The following is a 19,661-nucleotide window of genomic DNA, read 5'->3' on the forward strand; positions in this document are numbered from 1 at the left end:
ATACATTTGATTGTTGTGTGAATGATCTGGTTTGTGGAATGCTAGATTCAAGTATTTGTTATGGATTTGTGCTACTGTGTATTCTTGAGAGGCATAAAATTTCAGATTGGGGGTTTTGTTACAAACAAACTATTGAGAGTGCATTTTTAATTGTAATGTGTTGATATCAAATAAGTATTTCCAGCCTAATGAAATAATACAAAATGTGTAAGTATTAATACTGGGCACATCTCATGTGAGTTGGTCTATTTTGATTTGATCTGTCAAATTTGAATCTAATTTGAAAACTATATTTCTAACAATTCCAACCAAACCAAGTTCAAGATAACTTTCAGAGCTGTTTTTTGTTTTTTTGTTTTTGTTTTTTTACAGTATAGGCTTGCTTTTGGCATTTTAAGAAATGCCAAGAATTAACCTGTGTTTCATGCCATTATTATTAGGGTTACATTCATTTAAATGACTTTGGCTAAAGTCTAGTTCTCTGCATGATTCCTTCAGACAGGAAGATCAAATTGTAAGCAGTATTCTTTCCCTTCTGTTTTTCTCTCCCTGTGTAAAGCTTTCTAGACTGTGCAAGCTTATTGTCAATTCAGAGAACTGAAGTTGCTTGAGAGTAAAGAAAGATCTACCCATTCTGAAGTAAAAACTTCATATTGAGGATTTAATTGCTAAAGAGATGTTTCAGGATACTGCTGACAGGTTGAGATAAAAATATATTCTTGACTGTTACTTGGTTCAGTTTTGCTACCTTTGTTTCAGTTTATTAATTTACTTTGAAGCTGGAAAGTGGAGATACTTAATCTTGCCACAAAATACTATTTAGTGTATCTCAATCGGTTAAATATTTTGTGTATGCTTTTTTTATTATATGAAAACACTTTGCTGTCACAGTAATTTTTTTTATTTTTTTAATGTGAAGTGCCCTTTTTGCTCTTGCAGAACGGTAATAATTTTGCTTATTCTTATTAAGCTTATTTTAAAGCATCTGGGAAATAAATCTTTCCTGTGACTGTCATATCATATGATACAGAACAACATTCAAAATTTAATCAATATATTTTGATAAATGATCTTTGAACATTTTAAATATTATTTATTCAAGACTAATGGAGACAACAGTTACAAATAAAAAACACTTATGACAGTGTTCCCCTCCTTTTTGGGAATGTTATGTTATTGTCTTTGAATTATTTTCCCACTTCCTTCCCAAATTGTTCTTTTCAGAAAAAATGGGTGGCTGGCAGTGTCTTCAATTTCCCATTGTATGGTAAAGATGCATTGAATTCAGGTACTGACAGATAAGAAAATGATTGTTTATTTTATTATTATATTCTTTCTAAAAGACAGGTGTGGTTTTACACATAAATTTGTCATGATTTACGAAATAAAAAAAGAGATTTTAGGGAAGAGACACTTCTCTTGCATTTTTTTCTACCACAAAATCTTGATGTGCTTTTGTTTACAAATTGGCATGCTTTAATCACTGAAAATGTTTTTGCTAGGATATAAAGTGTTAAGGCTCTCCAGATATGAAACATGGATTTTCAGTGGGTTTTTAATCAAGCTCATAATGTTAAAAAAGTTGGAGCACTCATATACAGTTAGATGGTTCCAGTTTTATAGTCAGTGTAATAAGAAAAGATATGACCATTTTATTCAGTGTAAAATAAACAGTTTTGTGGTTTTGTCATTATTTTATGTTTTATTCAATATTTGATACTTTCTCAGAATTTATTTAGCATTTCCTAGAGCTTTGATTACTTATTGGGATTTATCAGTTATTGTTTAATATTTTGCTATTTTAATTCCCTGAGAACTTAGTGAAATGAGTACTTAGGAAAAGACATGAGTAGCATTTGATGTTGAGGAATGAAATTACAAATAGTCAGGTTTTCCGTATAGGACATTAAGAAAGTGATGTGTCAATGACAAAATACAGGAGAGATTCCACATCTTTAGGCGAGAAAAAGACTGTGCCGCTTTCTTGTACTTAAAGGTTGATGTGTGGTAAGGAGTGGTTGTTTTATAGGGTTCTTCAGTTAGAACTGAAAGGGAAGTGTTATGATTCATAGTGAGTTACTGTGCTGATCTGTGACTGAATTTTGAACTACATCTTCAGTATATTGTTGAGCACTTCTTTGCTGTTCTGCTCTTTATCATTTCTGATTTGATAATAGTGAAAAGTCATTAGGAAAGAAACCTACTAATTAATAACTACAGTAGCAGTTTTTCTGTGGGTGTTATCAATGGAACAAGCTGCTTTGCATGGAGTATAGAATTAACATAGTGCTTAAGATGTTGCTGTTAAATTGTTTTCCCAGAGTATTTCTTGATTAGGGCAGAGAGAAGGTTCTCAGTATCTGCCTGAGTAAACAGTTAAGTTATGTCAGTAGGGTAAATTGTGCAAAAGAGGCTTAAAGAAAGAATGAAAAGGGAAGTAGCAGATGGACAGGAGATGGAAAAAAAAATAAATTAGAAGATGATTAAAAAATGAACCTGAGAAATTATGGCCAAGACACTTGTCTCAGTCAGAAAGTACCTAGATTTTATGCTTGTTTATCTATACCTTTCTGATCTCCACTGTATTTCAGTGTGAATACCCTTGTATTTTTATTGGTTTAGTCAAGAAGGAAATAACTGCAGAAGGTAGACTCCTGCTGACGTACCTTTTGACACTGGCTGTTTGATTGGCTCTCAAAAAAAACTGGCTCTTCAAAATGAAATGGATGCAGCCTGGTGTGAGTATTGCCAGATGTGACCCTGTTATTCCATGTTTACTTCTGTCCTGAACGTGAGTACTATTTGTCTTCCATCAGAAATATTTGCACTGATTATGGTATAGATTTGCTTCCTTTCAGTATTGAACTTCTACAGTGGTATGGAATATATTTATGGAGCCCATTGTCTTTTTAATACTGATGTAATTGCTGTGCTGGTTCACAGAAAGTATGAAACTGAGCTGTTTTAAGTTTGGGCTTTGTATATGTTTTGGAACAAATGAGAAATGTAGCTATGACAGTTTAAAAATTTTTTTTTTTTTCAGTACACAGAAGTTTATACTCAGCTTTTGTATATGTAACTTCAGTGTCCAAATACACGGTAATAGGGTTTTTTTTTTTAAATTGTTTTAAAAATGTAACTGTTCTAATGGAAGTTCCTATGCTTATAGTTAAATTGTATCACTCTGTTTCCCTTGTAGTTTAAGCAATTTGGGAAGGAAACATACCTTGTTAACCTGGAAGGGGTACAGTATGTGTTTGTATTATTTGTTCTTGCAAAGAAAGTACATTACTAGAAAAAAAAAGTTTTATGAAAAATTTTAAAATTATTCTTACAATACTGGTTATGATTCCGAAGTCTATGGTGAAGTACAAGAGGACTTTGTTTTGTGGCTCACATCTTAACTCTGAGAGAAACTGATACACAGCAGAATTGTGTTACATTTTAATGGTGTTACCTGAATCACAAAACCTTGAAAAAATCCATTGTTTTGAAAAATCCCATAGTAACGTCTGGTTTTAGTTTAAATTCTTTATTGTTATGTTAATGTTACTACGAATTTTGCTTTAAAAAGTAATGAATGTGGTAGATTCCATTGTGAATAGAGGAAGATTTTTGTGTGTGTGTTTTTTGTTGTTGGTTTGGTTTGGGGTTTTTTCCTCAGTGTTATCTTTATCTGAAATAATGTTCCAAAGAAGATAGGAAGGCTCTAATTTACTGCCATGTTAATTTTCTGTTAAGTATGCGGATCTGGTTTTATAATCCAGTTTCAAAAGTATTTACTGTGTTTGCAAGATATCTATGAAAGGAAAAAAATGTGACTTGTATATTCTTTCTCTTGAACACTAAAATATTCACAAGTGATACTGAAAAGGGAAGTTCACCTTAGAGTAGGAGTTTTTACAGAAAAATCCCCTAGTCTGTTGAACTGACAAAACCAAACAGCATATAGTGAATCAGTTAACAGATGAGCCTTCCAGTTCCGTAACTGTTTACCTAGCCAATCCCCAGTGATCTCATATTATAAAGTATGGAACAGTGTCTGCTCCTATTTAATGGGAAATGAATGTGCTCAGAGCAGTGTGGTGATTAATTGTGTTAATATTTGCAGCCTATCCTAAACAACAAAAGGCTAAGGATTCAGTTCAATAAAATTGAAAAGCTCATTGGAATACCTCTGTATGGTATTCCATAGGTGTAGGCTATCTAGGCTATCTTGAGTGATTTAGAAGAGCAAATACTTGTTGGCAATCTGTATGGTACAGTTCTGTCTTTTGAGTTCCAGTATCAACAAATGTAAGGTGTATGCCTTCATCTTAAATCTGTCTGATGGGAGCTGATAATAGCACCAGAAAATACCTAGTGTTGTGTTAACTGTATATTGCTACGTTAGGAATAAATTAGTTGACACATCTTATCAGAGCTATGCAGAACAAGGAGATTCTGTCTGGTTCCCTATGCCTGTGCTTAAGGTTAAAGGTTCATGTTTACTAGAAGATCCAATATGTATTATTTTCAGTACCAAGCTCTTCTAGGCATTTTAATTATACCTATTGTGAGAAGTGATCTAAAAGTTAACGCCAGGATATGTTCGGTTTATTCCTGTGCTATAAGTTTTATTTTATGAGTTCATCTTGTACTCCAATTACTGTTTCGAAATAGTGCCATAAAATGTATTTTGTTTAAGGAACTGTTGACTTGAGTTTAATCTACATAACTTTCACTTTTATTAAATACATGTTAGGAAAGTTATAAGAGATGTACCTTGCTCTCTGTGTGTTGAAACAGTGAAGTTCTGCTACTGATACTCAGTGCTTGGATTCTGTATAGATATTTTCATACTATGTTTGTCCTAACTGTCAGAATGATAAACAGTATGATAGAACGTATATCGAACAGGTTTATTTTCTTTCTATTTATTCCACTGAGATAAGGCTTAAATGTACATCTTTAAATGTGAAACGCACCAAGTTGACTTGTCTGCGTGGAATTTGTGTACCCTACTTGTTAAACACTTCATGGTTTTTAAGTCAGTTAAAAATTGTATCAGTATGGTTTGCTGAGCAGATAAATACAAGGAGGTGATATTTGGATGACAGGGAAGTTGATACCCCTCTTTTCGCCTCCCCCAGCTGGCAGAAAGTACTTCTTTGTTTTCAATTTGTATCACTTGCTATCACAGTCATCTTGGCTTTTTGTCGAGTTCAGAGCTATGACGCTGTTATGGTTCTGAACTATAGTATAGTCTGTATTATAGACTCTTAAGTTATATGCAAACTAATAGTTATTTATGTCACATTTCAGTTAAGTAAAACTCAATAGTGCAGTGTAAGCTCTGTTTCATGGTAGTGCAACTGAACATACTGTAATACAGCTTGTACAGAGTTGTACATGTATGTGTAAGGGATAGAAATGTAACTTGATAAGCAATGGCTGCAAAGCAGCGGATGCAGGTTTATTGCAACAAAAATGAGCAGCAAAGATGGTGGAACTTGTTTTCTTCTGAATTTGCGATGTAGGCTATCTAGATGATCTGTAATAATATTCCATTTGCAAAACCTTCAGCATTCCCTTAATGTCTCCTCTGTACCTCTCTCCTTGTCATTATACCTCTGGGTAATAACCTCCTACCCTCAGGCAACCATTTTGCTTTGTAACATTGATACCACTCCCTTCTTTTCTTGAGCATGCTAAATTCACTCCCCTAGTGTATGGAGAAGAAAAAAGCAGTACTGCTTACTCTGCTTGTTAGATGCTATGCTAGACTGCCCAGAGCAGGAATTTAACCCTTCTATGAAGAAGCTGGCAGTAGGTAAGATCTCTCTCCTGTTTCTACAAATTTTTAGAAAACGGATCCTTTAGAACACGAAAATAGATTAAGTCACATACACAAGAACTGGAGAGTGTCAGGACTCCTTGCTCATTCAGTCTTCTGTGGATGCATTTTTAATAAGATTGTGGAATAATCTATAATTTGTAGAGAGGCATTTAAAAGTTTTTAAAGTTTGTGGTAGTTTGACTAATGCATTGTTTAGTCATGCAGTAAAATTTTCACCTTGTATGTTGAGTATCAAACCATGTAATAATCTTTTTAACTGAAGAATGAAATTATATACACAATTTTTTCAAAAATAAAAATCTTGCAGCATTGTTTTCCAGGACAGATAATTTGTTCTTGCAGGTTTTCTGCAGGCTAACATTACTCATGCAGTAAATGTGCTGGTTTTGTACAGAACTTCTCCTTCACATGAGTTTTCGCATGGCTATTGGTCATACAGTGAATTCTGCTGCTTATGATGTATAGCCTCCACTGCTTTAAACTCTGTGTTATTCCAGTGTTGCTGTAAAGATGGGATTTTTTCCAGGTATTTCTTAAAATGAGCAACAGCTTCTCTAAGCGTTGTATAAACAATAATAATTTTTTACTGTGATGCATCATATCACACTTGCTTCATTCATGGTTAAAGTCTTCCTGCCTCCTTTTGCAAGTGATGTAACTAGGACTAAAATCTACTTATGATTTTGTCTGTATATTAACAGCATTCAACCACTCCCAGAAGGCTCAGGAAGTGCCTACTTTCTGGCTTGGCTATAGTGGAATTAAGAGTTGGTGTTTAGGGGAATGGACATAATTATGTCATTTCTATATACAAGGCAGGTGTGGTGCTGTCCCCGTGTTAAAGTAGCAACTTTTAAAAGAATTTTAAAGTAATGCTTGAGAACATATTTATATGATTTGTGATCTGCTATTGTCTTCGGCAGAGTTATCTGAAAATGGTCTGTTGTGTGTTAATGTGGGAATTAAGCTTAAAGTAGAACTAAGTGGAGAATTACAGTTTAATTTTACAGTTAAGCTTTGTTTCAAATGCAGATAAGACTCAGTAATTTAAAGATATCTATAAAAGGCATATGTGAAAAAAAAATCTGTGTTTTTTTTAAAACAAATTTCCTCCCAGTTAAAAGTTTAATGAGATTAAGGGCCTATCTGAAAGCTGGGTGGATTCTGATCTGGTTTTCACAGTAGGACTTCATAGTATGTATTTTATGTATGCTTGTATTCTACAAGCAGGTGTGTATGGTTAGTGATACCTGCTTTATATATATGTGTGTGTTAATGTTTTTCTCAAGTGGTGGTGGTAAGGAAGTCCATTCTGTTTGCTTGGGAAAGTACCTTACCTCCTTGCTAACTGGTAGGGAAAGATGTTGAATTAAAGCTGATATGTACCCACAGCAAACAGCCCTGTTCCTTGACAAGCACAATGTGAAGAGGCTGTGATGGGTAGCAGAGAGGAAAGATGCCTATAACCATCTTATGGCTCCTACACACTATGTTGGTAGAACTTCCTGAGGAGGAATTTAGGCATTTAGGAAACTGCCTTCACTGTGGAGTGAGGCAGGCAGTGAGCCTGCAGTGGGAAGACAGAGTGGGGAGTCCCCTGAGAGAAACAGAAAGCAGACCCATAGGTGAACTTGTGGAGAATAGAATTTTTCTTTACTAAGTTTGCATCCTGATACAGTGACGTATGTACAGTGTTGTAGTTCATATGGATGTGCCCATCTATTAACTGAAGAATTCTGGAGGTGATTCATAAGCTGGACAAATAGGAGCAGTTGTTGAGTTGCCCTCTGTGGCAGTGTGTTCCTTTCCTCTCTTGTCTTAACACTGGTGTTCAGTGTCCCAGCTGTCAACTGTTTCAATCAGTTTGCTCTGCTGGTAATTACTTGCGCTGTTAAAATCTAATTGTTAGTCCAGCTGATACATTTAGTGGCATGGATGAACTGGAGTGCACAACTCTTAACTTCTAATGTCTTTCAGCTGATCTGCTGGCCTCCAGGTGTACAACTTGATTCTGTTGCAGTTCTGGCTGCTTATTCCAAAAGCAGTCACAAATGTTTCTACTCCTGTTCTGTCTGTGGTAGATTCCTGCCCTTTCCTGGAAAATAAATGTGTCTGTCACACCTGTGGAGTTGTTAGCTGCCAAGCAAGACATCCTCTTCTGCCAGACGTGACTTTCCATCAAAAGTTTCCAAAGCCGTTCCCTTGCTGCTGGTCTGAGGAGATCTTGAAAGAGAAAAGCATAGACTTTGTATTTATTCCTCTTACTCAATTGTGGCTCCCCATTTTTAGCTTCGCTTTAGAAATCTGAATTGACGTATGTGTTATCTTAAAGCATGGCTAGATTTCTAACTGTTCAGTGCTACTTCTGAGTTGTTTGCTCACTTTATCATGCAAATATTTCTCTAATCAAGGAAACGGACTTTTTAAAATTAAAATTGACAGTGGTATTGCTTTTAAAGAATATATATATATTTAACAGGCAAGTGGATTTTTCATACTGTGTTCATGCTATGAATTCATTAATTCTTTATTCCTTAGAGCTAAGTAGTCTTTCATCCAGCTAAAAGTAATTTTTTAATTCCCATTGTTTTCCTTTTGCATATTAAGCACTTCAAGTCTGCATTTCTAGCAGAGTTTCTCACTTAAATTAACACCAGAGTCTATAATTTTTACGATCAAAATAGCTTCATGTCCTAAAGGTTGCCTACTAATTGTTTTCAGAAGTTCTTTTTAGAAATAAGTTTTCCTTTGCGTATCTCCAAAAGACTAGTAGATTTTTGTCATATTATCCTGACTGTACAGTCTATACCGAACTTTTGTTTTACTGAAATTAAAAAGTGAAGTACTGCTTATTTTATGTATATGCATCTGCAAATTTTTTTTCATCTTAATCTCTTGAGTGCCTCTGCTTTGAGTGTAGCTATGGCTTTTGATGTTGCTGCTCTGAACCTTCTCATTGATGTTAATCTTCTAGTCTATAAAATGCTTAGCCTTTAAGTTTGCTCACAGCCACATTTTTTCCACTTTCTTAACTTTAATACACAGATTGTTTTCAGAGAGGAATGAGGTATAATTTGCAGGTTAGTCTGGAAGCTGCAATCCAGAACTTGTAGAAAGCAGAAAAGCAAGACACTTTCTATTTTGTTCTTGATAGAGAAACAGCTCTTTGTTAGTTTTTAGATGTAAAACTAACAGGATGTTTAAAAAAACCCCACCCTACTGTTTAGAAGGAAGCTGTTCTTGTCTGCCTGTTAGGAAGAAGCATGTTGCAGTTGCAAGGAGAAAAGACAGACCAGAAGACCGAGCTGACAATTATAAAAGCAAGCAGGCAGGAAGAGAGAGAAGTGATAACCAGCTCAGACAGTAAAATGGAAGAAATACTACCCTAGAATAGAAAATTAAGCAAGAATGCATGAAGATAGAGACAAAGGAAAAAACAAAAACAGTTAGACACTGAAGAGGTTTCAAAGATCAGAAAAACTGGAATGTATTGTCAGAGTAGTGTAATGTAGTCTAACTAAAATGCAATTTTATTATCTAATTTGTCCTGAAAACAAGTAGGGAAAAGTATACACTGTAACGATAACTTCTCATTAATATATTTAAGTCTGAATATGGTTTCCATAATTTTTAACGTAGCACATCAAGAAGTTCTTTGCACAAACACTGGAAGTTTTTTTAAAAACAACTGAATTTACCTGGAGTCATCTAATTCATGTGAAATGTTGAATTGTTTGAACTTAATTCAAGGCCTTGATCTTTATTTTAAAAAGGAAAAAAGAAAAAAGCAAGCTGCATAATGTTTCATAGAAATACTTCAGATATTCCAGGAGAAGAGTTTGATAAAATCTTAATATGTGAAGTAGTCATTTTATAATGTTTTGTAACTTAAAATATTTAACTTCTTGAAGAGTTGGGCCTTTTTGTCTTCTGCAGTACTGCTGATGCAGGAAGAAAGGACATTATGCAGAATTTACCCTATCATTTAAATTTATCCATAATTCAGGTACATTTGAGGAGCTCTCATGGGCTTTAACTGAGTAAACAAGAACTGCTGTGATCAATGTTGAGTTATATAATCACGCACATTTTCTCAGTTGGATTACTGTGGACTTGCAGTGATGTGGTTAAGTAATTTGTTGCTTTTCCTAAAGTGATAATAAAATCCAGCATTTCTGTCCACAAATGCACTGGGGCTTTTCTGATTCCAAATATTTTGTGGGTTTTTTTTTCCCTGAACAAGACCTGATTTCTGCTTTTCTGTGCACTGAACGTTTTCTTTGTGGAATCGAATTAGAGCATATATTTCCTTATACTGGACTGCATAAGTGTTAAGAATTTAGAGAGCAAAATATGGGATTGAGTTTTTAATCTCCCACTCAGTGAATTGGAAGTTTAGATTGGTGAAGCTATGAAGCCTGGAGAACAAAGAATTGGGTAGAAAACCTAATCTTGTGCCAGTGCTTCAAAACTGCAAATAAGGTCTCTTGGGTAACTGCAGACTAAAATAGTGGTGAGATAAAAGTATGGAAATAATAATGTACAATTGAGTCAAAAGAGAATAAAATGATGGTAGCATAATTAATGCGAAGTGTCATGATTTCAAATAAAATGTTTTGTTAAATATATTTTAAAGATATTGCAGATTTAATTGCAGTAGTTGAGATAGGTTGCTTAACCTTGTGATTTTATATAGTTTTAGGTTTAATGTGATTCTTAAGGCTTTCAACTGTTGTCTGAAGATCATCAAAATGGAGGTCAGTGAATTGAAGACTAATCAGCAATACAGCATTAATACAGTTTATTGTGAAGGAATCATTTAGGAAAATTGAAAATTTTTGCAGAATTTGATACCGCAATCCTAGCTTTCAATGCAAGTAGAAATGCTTTTTAAAGTTGATGAAAGCTGGGAAATTAATCCTTTAATAATCTCAATCTGGTTTAATGCCTTTTATGTGAAACTCCCATATGAAACAGTGTCTGGACTAGGCATTAATAGCTTTAGGAAAACAAAGGGGTTGATATTCATGCTGTAGCATTCCTTCCGTGCTCATCCCTCTGAAGAGATCCTCTATGTTTTTCTTTTTATTGATTCTTGAGGCTTGTTTGGAGAAAAAGCAGGTGTCTTTTAAGAGGGGGAGAGCAAATCTTGTGTTTAACTCGGGAAAGGTTGTTTTGTCTTTGGTGCAGATTTCATTCAGCTTGACTCCTTGCTTTGATGCTTTGACTGCTATTACTGAAAAACTTCCTGGTATCTGCAAAACCTGATAAGTTTAGAACTGTATGCTTGAAGTGTTTGTAACATTGATCTGTGGTTCCTGTAAATAATCTAGAAGTAGAATTTAGGGAGTTAACATTTACTTTGGAATAGTCTATATTGACCTATTACAACCTTTTAGTGAAGTGTCAGATTTGTTTGTTTATAACATAGAGACTTTGGACTACATTCCAGCTTTTGAGTGGGCAGTTTCTACTTAGGGCTACCATCCATTAGCTTATACTAATCAGTTTAATAGTAGTCAGCTGTGGTTTTAATGAAGTTTTTGACAAAAATTGCCTGCTCAACTGCTAAGGGGTGTGGGGAGTTACTAGACAAACAGCAATATATTTGCCTTGGGATGTTGAGAACATACCTTGCTATCAAAGTAGCAGCCAGATATTGTAGGATGTGCTTTTTTTTTTTTTCAATTGTCTTTTGCTGATCTTTAATTAATGCAGTTTTCACATTTCTTTTAAAGGAGCCAGCCAAATTAATACAGTCTTATATTTATTTTGAAATTATAGGCTTAAATTTCGTTGCAATTGTTTGGTCTGTTTTCTCCCCTGTACAATATTGCCTGATTTTTGTGCTCCCTCCCCCCCTTTAGGATATCGCTTGGCTTGGCTTGTATCTCAGTGCATTAATTTGATTTCCTTTGTAGCAGTGTGGAAGTTTTTCTGCTTGCGTTCCTGGATATGAAAAGGGAACTTTTTGCTTAAGAAGCTGAAAGGACCAGGAGTAAATTTGTGACTCACCACTAAAAGCCTTTCTGAAAAGACCATTCCTTTCTGCATATTCATCAATGTTGCCTTTATCTTTTACTCATTTATCTCAGTATCGTTACTGAGCTGTGTAAAGTGATCGTTGTGACTGCGGACTTTCGTTATGTTTATAGAGAATTTGAAATATTGTGAAGCTGATATGTTTTCTTAATATATTTATCTGTTAATGGAGAGCTCTGTTTTACAGTACATACATGACTATAGAGAATAAGAGACATCATCAGTATATCCAATTTAATCCAAGGAATCCATGTTTATGTGAGTTTATTATAGTTTTTAAAAATTTTAATTCAAAACTACAAATCATCTGTAGATTACTTTTTTAAGACATACATACTTTTATCATTTATAAGCCAGTTTTAAGAAAATGCTTATGTACTACTTAAAGTATTTTTTGTATGTTTCACTCTGTAATAGTGCATAATATAGTTGCTGACCAAAAAATGGCAGTGAACAAACTGATGTGAAGCTGTCTCACTCTTCAAAGAAGTGGGAATATACTACTACTGTTTTTTCTAATTCCAGTAACTGTGGACCAATGGCCCACTAAATTAAGATTGCTCTTTCTTATCTAGGAGGTCATTAATGTAACTGTGAGTAGTTTCATAGATGTCAATAATGGTGGAGGAGCTGTACTAATGTAAAGGTCCACAGGGTGATGAGGATAGCTAATGGGTTTTAATTTTTCTCTTTCATGGGATTTATTCCATTCATGTGATTCTGTGTATGTTCTATGCATGTTCCTTGTATAGGGAGGGAACAAATCCTTTCTTCCCTTGCAGAGCTATGGGATATCCTACAAAGCTGTCTTTGCACAGAGCATGTGGTTTCTAGAATCGAATGAAGAGAAGCTGAGGAAAGGAGGGGTTTTTGGCACTTGGTCAGTGATTAAATACTTCAAGAAAGTGTGAGGGGAGAATAGCATGTAATGTACTCACTTTTTCCCATTCCAGTTTCATATTAGTAGCAGAGAATTAATTTTGACCAATAGAGTCCTTTTTTGTCTGAACAAAATATTTGGAAAGCTGTCCTCTCTGGTTACATGTTCAGAAACATAAGTGATGTGGTGTTCCGTAATGCTAATGAAACCTTAGCAGCAAATGAGAGCTTTGTGGACTAAAGAGCCTAAGTAGGACAGCAGAGGCTTTGTTCTGGTGTACGCTAAAGGAAGTCAGTTCTTCTTAATGGTATTGGATGTTGGCTTCATGCCAAAAGCATGTTTTGAAAACTTCTTTTGGATGCCAGGTTAATGTTGTCAGAGTAATTACAAAAATGAGTGGAATACAGAAAAGAAAGGCTTCTTGAGATTGATGATGTATTTTATGCATATATGCATCCATAGTTTGACACTATAGTGTGGTAACCATCTCCTTTCCATGCACAAACAATTCATATACAACTTTTCTATAAACAACAGCAGGAATATGGCTTTATTTGACAAAAGTTATTTAGTATGGAAATGTCCAGTTGGTGTAAAGTGGGCACATCAGAACAATATCAGATAAAGGCCATGGTTTCCCAAATACATTGAACTGTTGTCTTTAGTCCATCCTGTCTGTTGGCTGTTTTTATGGTTCCCTGGTGAAACAGATGGTCAGGGAAAGCGGTTGTGGTTTCGGTGGAGGGAGTGATGCAGAGACAGGAGCACACGGCTGATAGTGGAACAGGATGGGTTTTCCTTGGCAGTACTTGTATGCCATTGGATTGAAGTGTTCAAGGCACTAATGGCCATGGTGTAGGATACTGAGCCCACAAGGCAAGATCTGAGAGCAATCTTAATCCCTTTATGTTCTTTTTTGTCATTTTTGTTGGTTGTATATAGCTGTGTTGTCTTGGTATCTCTTTAGCGAATGCCATTTCCTTGAGTGCTAAGCCCTGCAGCATTTTATGGCATTTTAAAATTTAAATTCTGATCATCCTAGTGCATGTTGAAATTGAACTTAAATTGCTACTACTAAAGGTTGACATAATTCATTAGGTTCAGGCAAGTTACTGAATCTGCAAGACACAGCTTCTGGTAAACACCCCTCACCATTTTTTGTGTAAGTTAAATAAACTTTGCCTTTAAATGTTTGCTTTTTTTTTTTATAAATTTACTGTGAAGTGTATTTGAATTCAGAATGTAAAGGACACAAACTTTGATGTTGCAGTTGCTTGTCTTTCTAGATTACTAAGTAACTGTTAAGAAAAATTCACTGTAAATGCTGTCATAAGCTGAAAATCCTTGATTTTTACACTGTGGCAGATTTTTAGTGTAAAATACAAGCATGTGCTAGACTAAAATTATTTGCTAGGCTGTATTTTGTACCTTTATTCATTCCTGTTTAACTCTGAACCCCATATTCCCACTTGTTTTTCGAATTCCTAATCAGTGTATCCTCCGCCTGTTGATCAGTACAGAATACATTGAAGGATTAGTTTTGAAGTTGATCTAATGTATTAAAAAATCTCCCAACTGTTTTTGGAAGCATGGTTTATTTTTGACTGTTTCTCTTCTTTGTGCCTTTAACATAACTTTCTTAATGGCTAAGGACAGGTTTGCTTTCTTTGGAATCTCTTGCTAGAGCTGATTGTGAACTGTGTGTACAAATTTGCTTTAATAACTGTTTTTCATATTCATACTACATCCAACTCAGTCATGCAGCTATAATTCTTTCGGTGGGTAATTGTAAGAGTGGAAGTAATTTTTTGTATCCAATGAAATTACAACTTCTTGTGTTTTAAAACTGCCAAACACATCTGTTCTGTGGAATGGTCTTACTTACCTAACACTGATCTTTGGTTATGTTTTTGTTATCTTGGTGGAAAAGATCCACTTTTGAATTAAGGGATCTTTAGGGGGGAAAAAAGACACATTTGCATTGTGAAAGTGATCAAAGACTGCATACAACTTAAAATGCAAGTATTTAGAGCTGTTTTTACAAAAAGAGGTAGATCTGTGCCTGCACTTACAGCTTACTATTCTGGTATATAGCTGTTATATACACACATGACTGAATTAGAACTTGAATAACTTCTACCCAAGTAGCAAGCATTCCCTTACAGAAATACTCATATTGTTGGTTTGGTTGCTGCTGTGATTCTTAACTAATTCTGCATATTTTTGTTTCCTTTTGTTTTTAAAGGATCAGTTTGATAACTTGGACAAGCATACACAGTGGGGCATTGACTTCTTGGAGAAATATGCAAAATTTGTAAAAGAAAGGATAGAAATCGAGCAAAACTATGCAAAACAACTGAGGTAAGGATTTTTTCTTTTTAAAAGAGTCTTAACAGTTACTCAATCACTGTATATGATGGGCAAGTATGTAATGTGATTAATGACCATTTTTCATTTACAGAGTGAGTTAGATCACTAGTTCTTTCCATAACAGACAAGTTCTTATTTACTGGTCCAAACTAGAAAATTATCTTCAGGTCTGAGCTTACTTGCTTGTTTTTGCTTTCCTCCCTCCCTCTTACCACCCACCCTTCAAATCTTTGAACTAAAAAGGTTTAAGATTTAAATTTTAAGATTCCAACCAAAACAAAACCATAGCAATATTTTCCCCCTATCAGCGTGTTTGTCGCAAAGTGCATTATCCATATCTACATTTTTGTGTGTATGTTCATCCAGCTTCAAGCCTTTGCTACTAGTTAATTTCTCCTGTTAAACTGGCAAGAGCTACACTACATTGTGTTAAGAAATCTGATTGAAATCATTGAGTAGAACTTAAGAAAGCTGCAGATCTTCATGTCCTTAAAGCACACCCTTTCTGTAGCTGGTCTTACCCCTTTGGGTGAGACTGTAACCCAACCACCCTTTTTCTTACCTCTCCAGTTTACTTTCCATTGGTGCCAAGTGAAACATCTTTTAGGTCCAATAGAAGTTTCCCCATGGGGATCATACAAGAAGAGTAGCAGCAATGAAATCGCAGAGAAGCGCATTCTTCAGAATAAAGTAGGATTGATTTTTACCAAAAGGTGCACACAGTGCTTGAAGAACAAGATTTAAAATAAGACAGTCCTGCGAACTTGGCCTTCACCATAATCTTTGCAGTCTTGAATTCCTCTGGGGATTCAGCTGAAGCTGCTGCCTAGCCCTTGTCAGACTGAAACTGATAGCAGCTTCTCTCTGGTGTCTTCCATTGTCTCGTCATTGGCAAACTAGAGTGTCACCAGATACAGAGTTGAGGAATCCTTCCTCATAAATGCAGTCATGAGGTTACAGCTGAGGGTGTGGATGTTCTTTGTCTAGGCTGCTCATTTCCTCTTTGATTTCCTTATCAGTTTCTTTTGATCCAGTCATGTATATTCACCTAACGTAATACCCCATTACATTACTGAAGGAATTTTTTTCTTAAAAGGAAGGAAATAAATACCACTTTTCCAAAGCTGGCATAGAAGAACATAGAGGTAAAGGAAAGTTTGAAGCATGCACAGCACCAGTTCGTAGCCAAGTTTTGATTTGTTTTTAGTTCTCTGTTTAACAATGGAAATGTGTTTTATTAGCATGGACCTATCCAGATCTTTACCTTAAATAGTATGAAGAAATTATATTTAAAGGTTTATTCCACAGCTAGCAAGATGAGACACCACATTACTACTTCAAGATTTGACTGAAAATAGGAAATCTTCTCTGTTCAACATTTTACTCATTTGGGTAAAACTACTGATTTTTTTTCTCAAAGTGTCATTCAAAAATGAAAGTTAAGTCGAGTACCCCTTCTGTCAGATGACTGGACTGACTGTCCATGTGCAGTAAGTATGACAGTTTGGGAAGCACACGTCTTGCAGCACATGTGTTGTGCAGTGCATGCATGCACTTCCGCCCTGCTGCCAGTGAGGGTCTGGACAGCACGCGCACAAGAGTGACTGATTTTCTGCCAGTAGACCAGTTCATGAAGCTACTCTTTGATATTCTTGCCTGTGTATTCCTTGGGGGAGAACTTACTTTTAGTAAACTGTCTTGTGATAACAACTTGATTTCAGCCATCATTGTTCTTGAGGACACTCACTGTTTTTAATAATGTAAACCGGTCGTGAGGCCCCAGGCTAGGTTGAGATTAAGCAAGGTTTTCACCTCCAGAATAGTTAACTGTCTTTCAGCTTGCTCCTGAGAAGTTCTGAAGAGAAATATCTTGGGGTGGACTATGGTTCTGGTGAATTTTAATGCTGGCAGCATATGGCCTGTGAGATAGTAATATCTCTGATAGAAATTTCTGATTTATCATCATTTTTTTTCCTTCTATAATGAAATACAATCTGAAAAATAGAGATTCAAGAATCTCTTCATAATGCCCTTTATTATGCCCTTGTTTAGTAGATGTATAAGCAGTACGGTGAGTGGTCACATTTTGGTAGTTCTGTGGCTCTCTTTAGTACTTGGATGGGAGACAAAAACAACTTTACTGAAGGAGATAATGTTAGTGATGTACTGTGGTATTTGGGCTTTTTTTTCTGTCTTGGTTTCTGTGTGGGCCATGAACATTCTGTTGATTGTTGATGGATCTTACTCTCGTAGACTTAAACCCAAGGATGAAAACTTAAGTGAATTTTTCATAACAGTTTTCACAAATGAGAGTCTGTGTCCTGGCAGAAATTCATACTCACTTTTTGTATACCCTTGCATTTTGATGATTTTTTTTTTTTTTTAATACTGTCACAACTTAGTGATGAGACTTTCCCAGGTGCAACAGCTGTTCCAAGTCTTCTAGGAGATGACCAGTGATGCATGTACAGCATATGAGGAACTGCTTGTGTGACCTCACTATATTCTTACTGTATGTAGTTATAGCAATTTACAGTCACTGAGTTATTCCAGAAGTGAGAACTGTATAACTAATGCTGGTTTTAGGTTGTAAGTCATTCCTTGTTATTCTTATTTGATAGGCAGTTCTTGATACTGAGGAAAAGTATAAGAAAAATAGAAACCATTGAGGAATCCTCAAATGTCTATGGAGAAAATGGTCTAGAGAGCCTGTCTTTTCTTTGTCTGGGGTATACTTTGTTCTGAAAAAAGGCAACTATGATTTTTTTGAGCTAGCTTAAAGGAAAATGTAAAGTTTTGTGTAGCTTAGGTCTTGACTAATGTATTGTGGTACCCCAAGGACTGTGAAGGTTGTTATAGGCTGTTACTGAGTTACAGGGATGTGAGTCAGGACAAACATAGTGCAATATACATTGTAGATTAACGCATTTCATTTCAGTTATGTGACTGTTTAATTTGTTCATATTTTATAATTGGAAAAAATATAGTTAGTATGTGTCAAGTTACTGGGCTCTTGTCTGAATTTTGTAATTGAACTTTCAGATGTTGTTTTTGATCAGTACTGTTGCTTAAAAGGGGCAAGGTTAAAGTCTGTTTTGTTTGCTTCCACATCATCGCACACAAAATAATTCTGGAGGTTCACTCCCTTTTTGTTCTGTCTGAAGCATTTTAACACTTGAGAAGACAGATGAATTCTATTTCCTGTGATGTTAGGCAGTAATACAAGTTATACCTGCAGTTATAGATGAAAATACCATGTGCAATAAGATTTCTAGATTTCTGAATTTGGTCGGTTTCTTTATTATCAGTTTAAAGAAAATAGTGATGGTTGTTCCTGAACTACTTGAGTGTTTCCCTTAAAAAAATGTATGTTGTGAGCTCTGGACATGTCTAGTCTGGGCAAATGTATTTTTCATGTTCCTTCTGCATACTACTGTGTATGTGTGTTTTTTTCTAAATACCATATGAATATATGCCTATGTCTAGTCAATTTGAGATGTAGTTACCGCGTTTTTATATGCGGAATCCTGGAAATGTTAATTAAAATGGGTGTAAGCTCAGGTGTGAAGTTGGGGACACAAATTATCACCATATGTGTTCATTTCTTAAATCTCTCTTCCTTTGATTGGAGCTGAGAATTTACACTGTTGATTGTTCAAATATGGATGTGGCAAGTTTTTTTAATAGCGATGTATCTCCAAGCTAAAACATACAAATTCATAATGGTTCCAAGGACATTTAGCTATGTAAACTCAAATTCCGTGTGACAAGTTTTTAAGCTTCATCTCTTCAGTTAAAACTTTTTTCTGATGACATGTTACTAAATACAGTTTATTATCATTGTTCTCACTCAGTCTGTGATATTGACATGCAGTCACTGAAGCCATCAAAACCCTATTGAAACTATTACTTATAAATATGAAAAGCCTTGAAGTATTTACTGCATCTTTTTAGTACCTTATGAAAGTAGACTTCAAATTTTGTTCCCAGGCTCGTTTGTAGTATGATGTAGAGGCTGTAGAGGTTTAGTATGAGCAGGTGCTCCAGTACAAGAGCTGATGCCTTAATATGAATTCTACTGTATTCATGCTGCTGCTCCCGTTCTTTACATTCAGTATTACTTGACTGAAGAATATGTAGTTTTGAGTTGATAAACACAATTTTTGTACAAATGTCTATAAAATTTTATAGTTATGTACATAAAACATCTACATAAATAATTTTAATTTATTATCTAGGGTGCTTTTTGAAACTTCTGGCTATATGACTGAGGTACTACTTCTCTTAAAAACGGATAATATTGTCCAGACTGCTTTCTCACTGGTGTGAGACCAATTTATACTGAGAAAGAGAGATGGATAAAGTAACAGGAGCAGCACAATTGGATGTGGTTAGTCCTGTATGAAATCTGCTTTAGGTGTCTGTAAGACCGAACGTGGTAGAAGTTGTCTAAATTGTACTTCTAGAGAGGATTGAAGTGTCATCAATCTGTACTTTTCTAAGGAAGTACAGAGCCAACTTATCTCATAG

General features: G+C 35.2%; 1 protein-coding gene across 3 annotated transcripts in view; it reads left to right on the forward strand.

Moving 5' to 3' along the window:
- FNBP1L (formin binding protein 1 like) overlaps nucleotides 1-19,661 on the forward strand; it is a 57,302-nt gene that overhangs the window by 12,950 nt on the left and 24,691 nt on the right. For 2 of the 3 annotated variants that reach the window (XM_074906582.1, XM_074906583.1), the window contains exon 2: nucleotides 15,007-15,122. In XM_074906582.1, the coding sequence (XP_074762683.1) occupies nucleotides 15,007-15,122 (116 nt within the window). Of the gene's footprint in view, nucleotides 1-15,006; nucleotides 15,123-19,661 lie in introns of those variants that run through there. The other variant, XM_074906584.1, reaches the window with a different exon arrangement.

The sequence above is a fragment of the Athene noctua genome, chromosome 5 (genome assembly GCF_965140245.1).
Source record: "Athene noctua chromosome 5, bAthNoc1.hap1.1, whole genome shotgun sequence".
Taxonomy (NCBI): domain Eukaryota; kingdom Metazoa; phylum Chordata; class Aves; order Strigiformes; family Strigidae; genus Athene; species Athene noctua.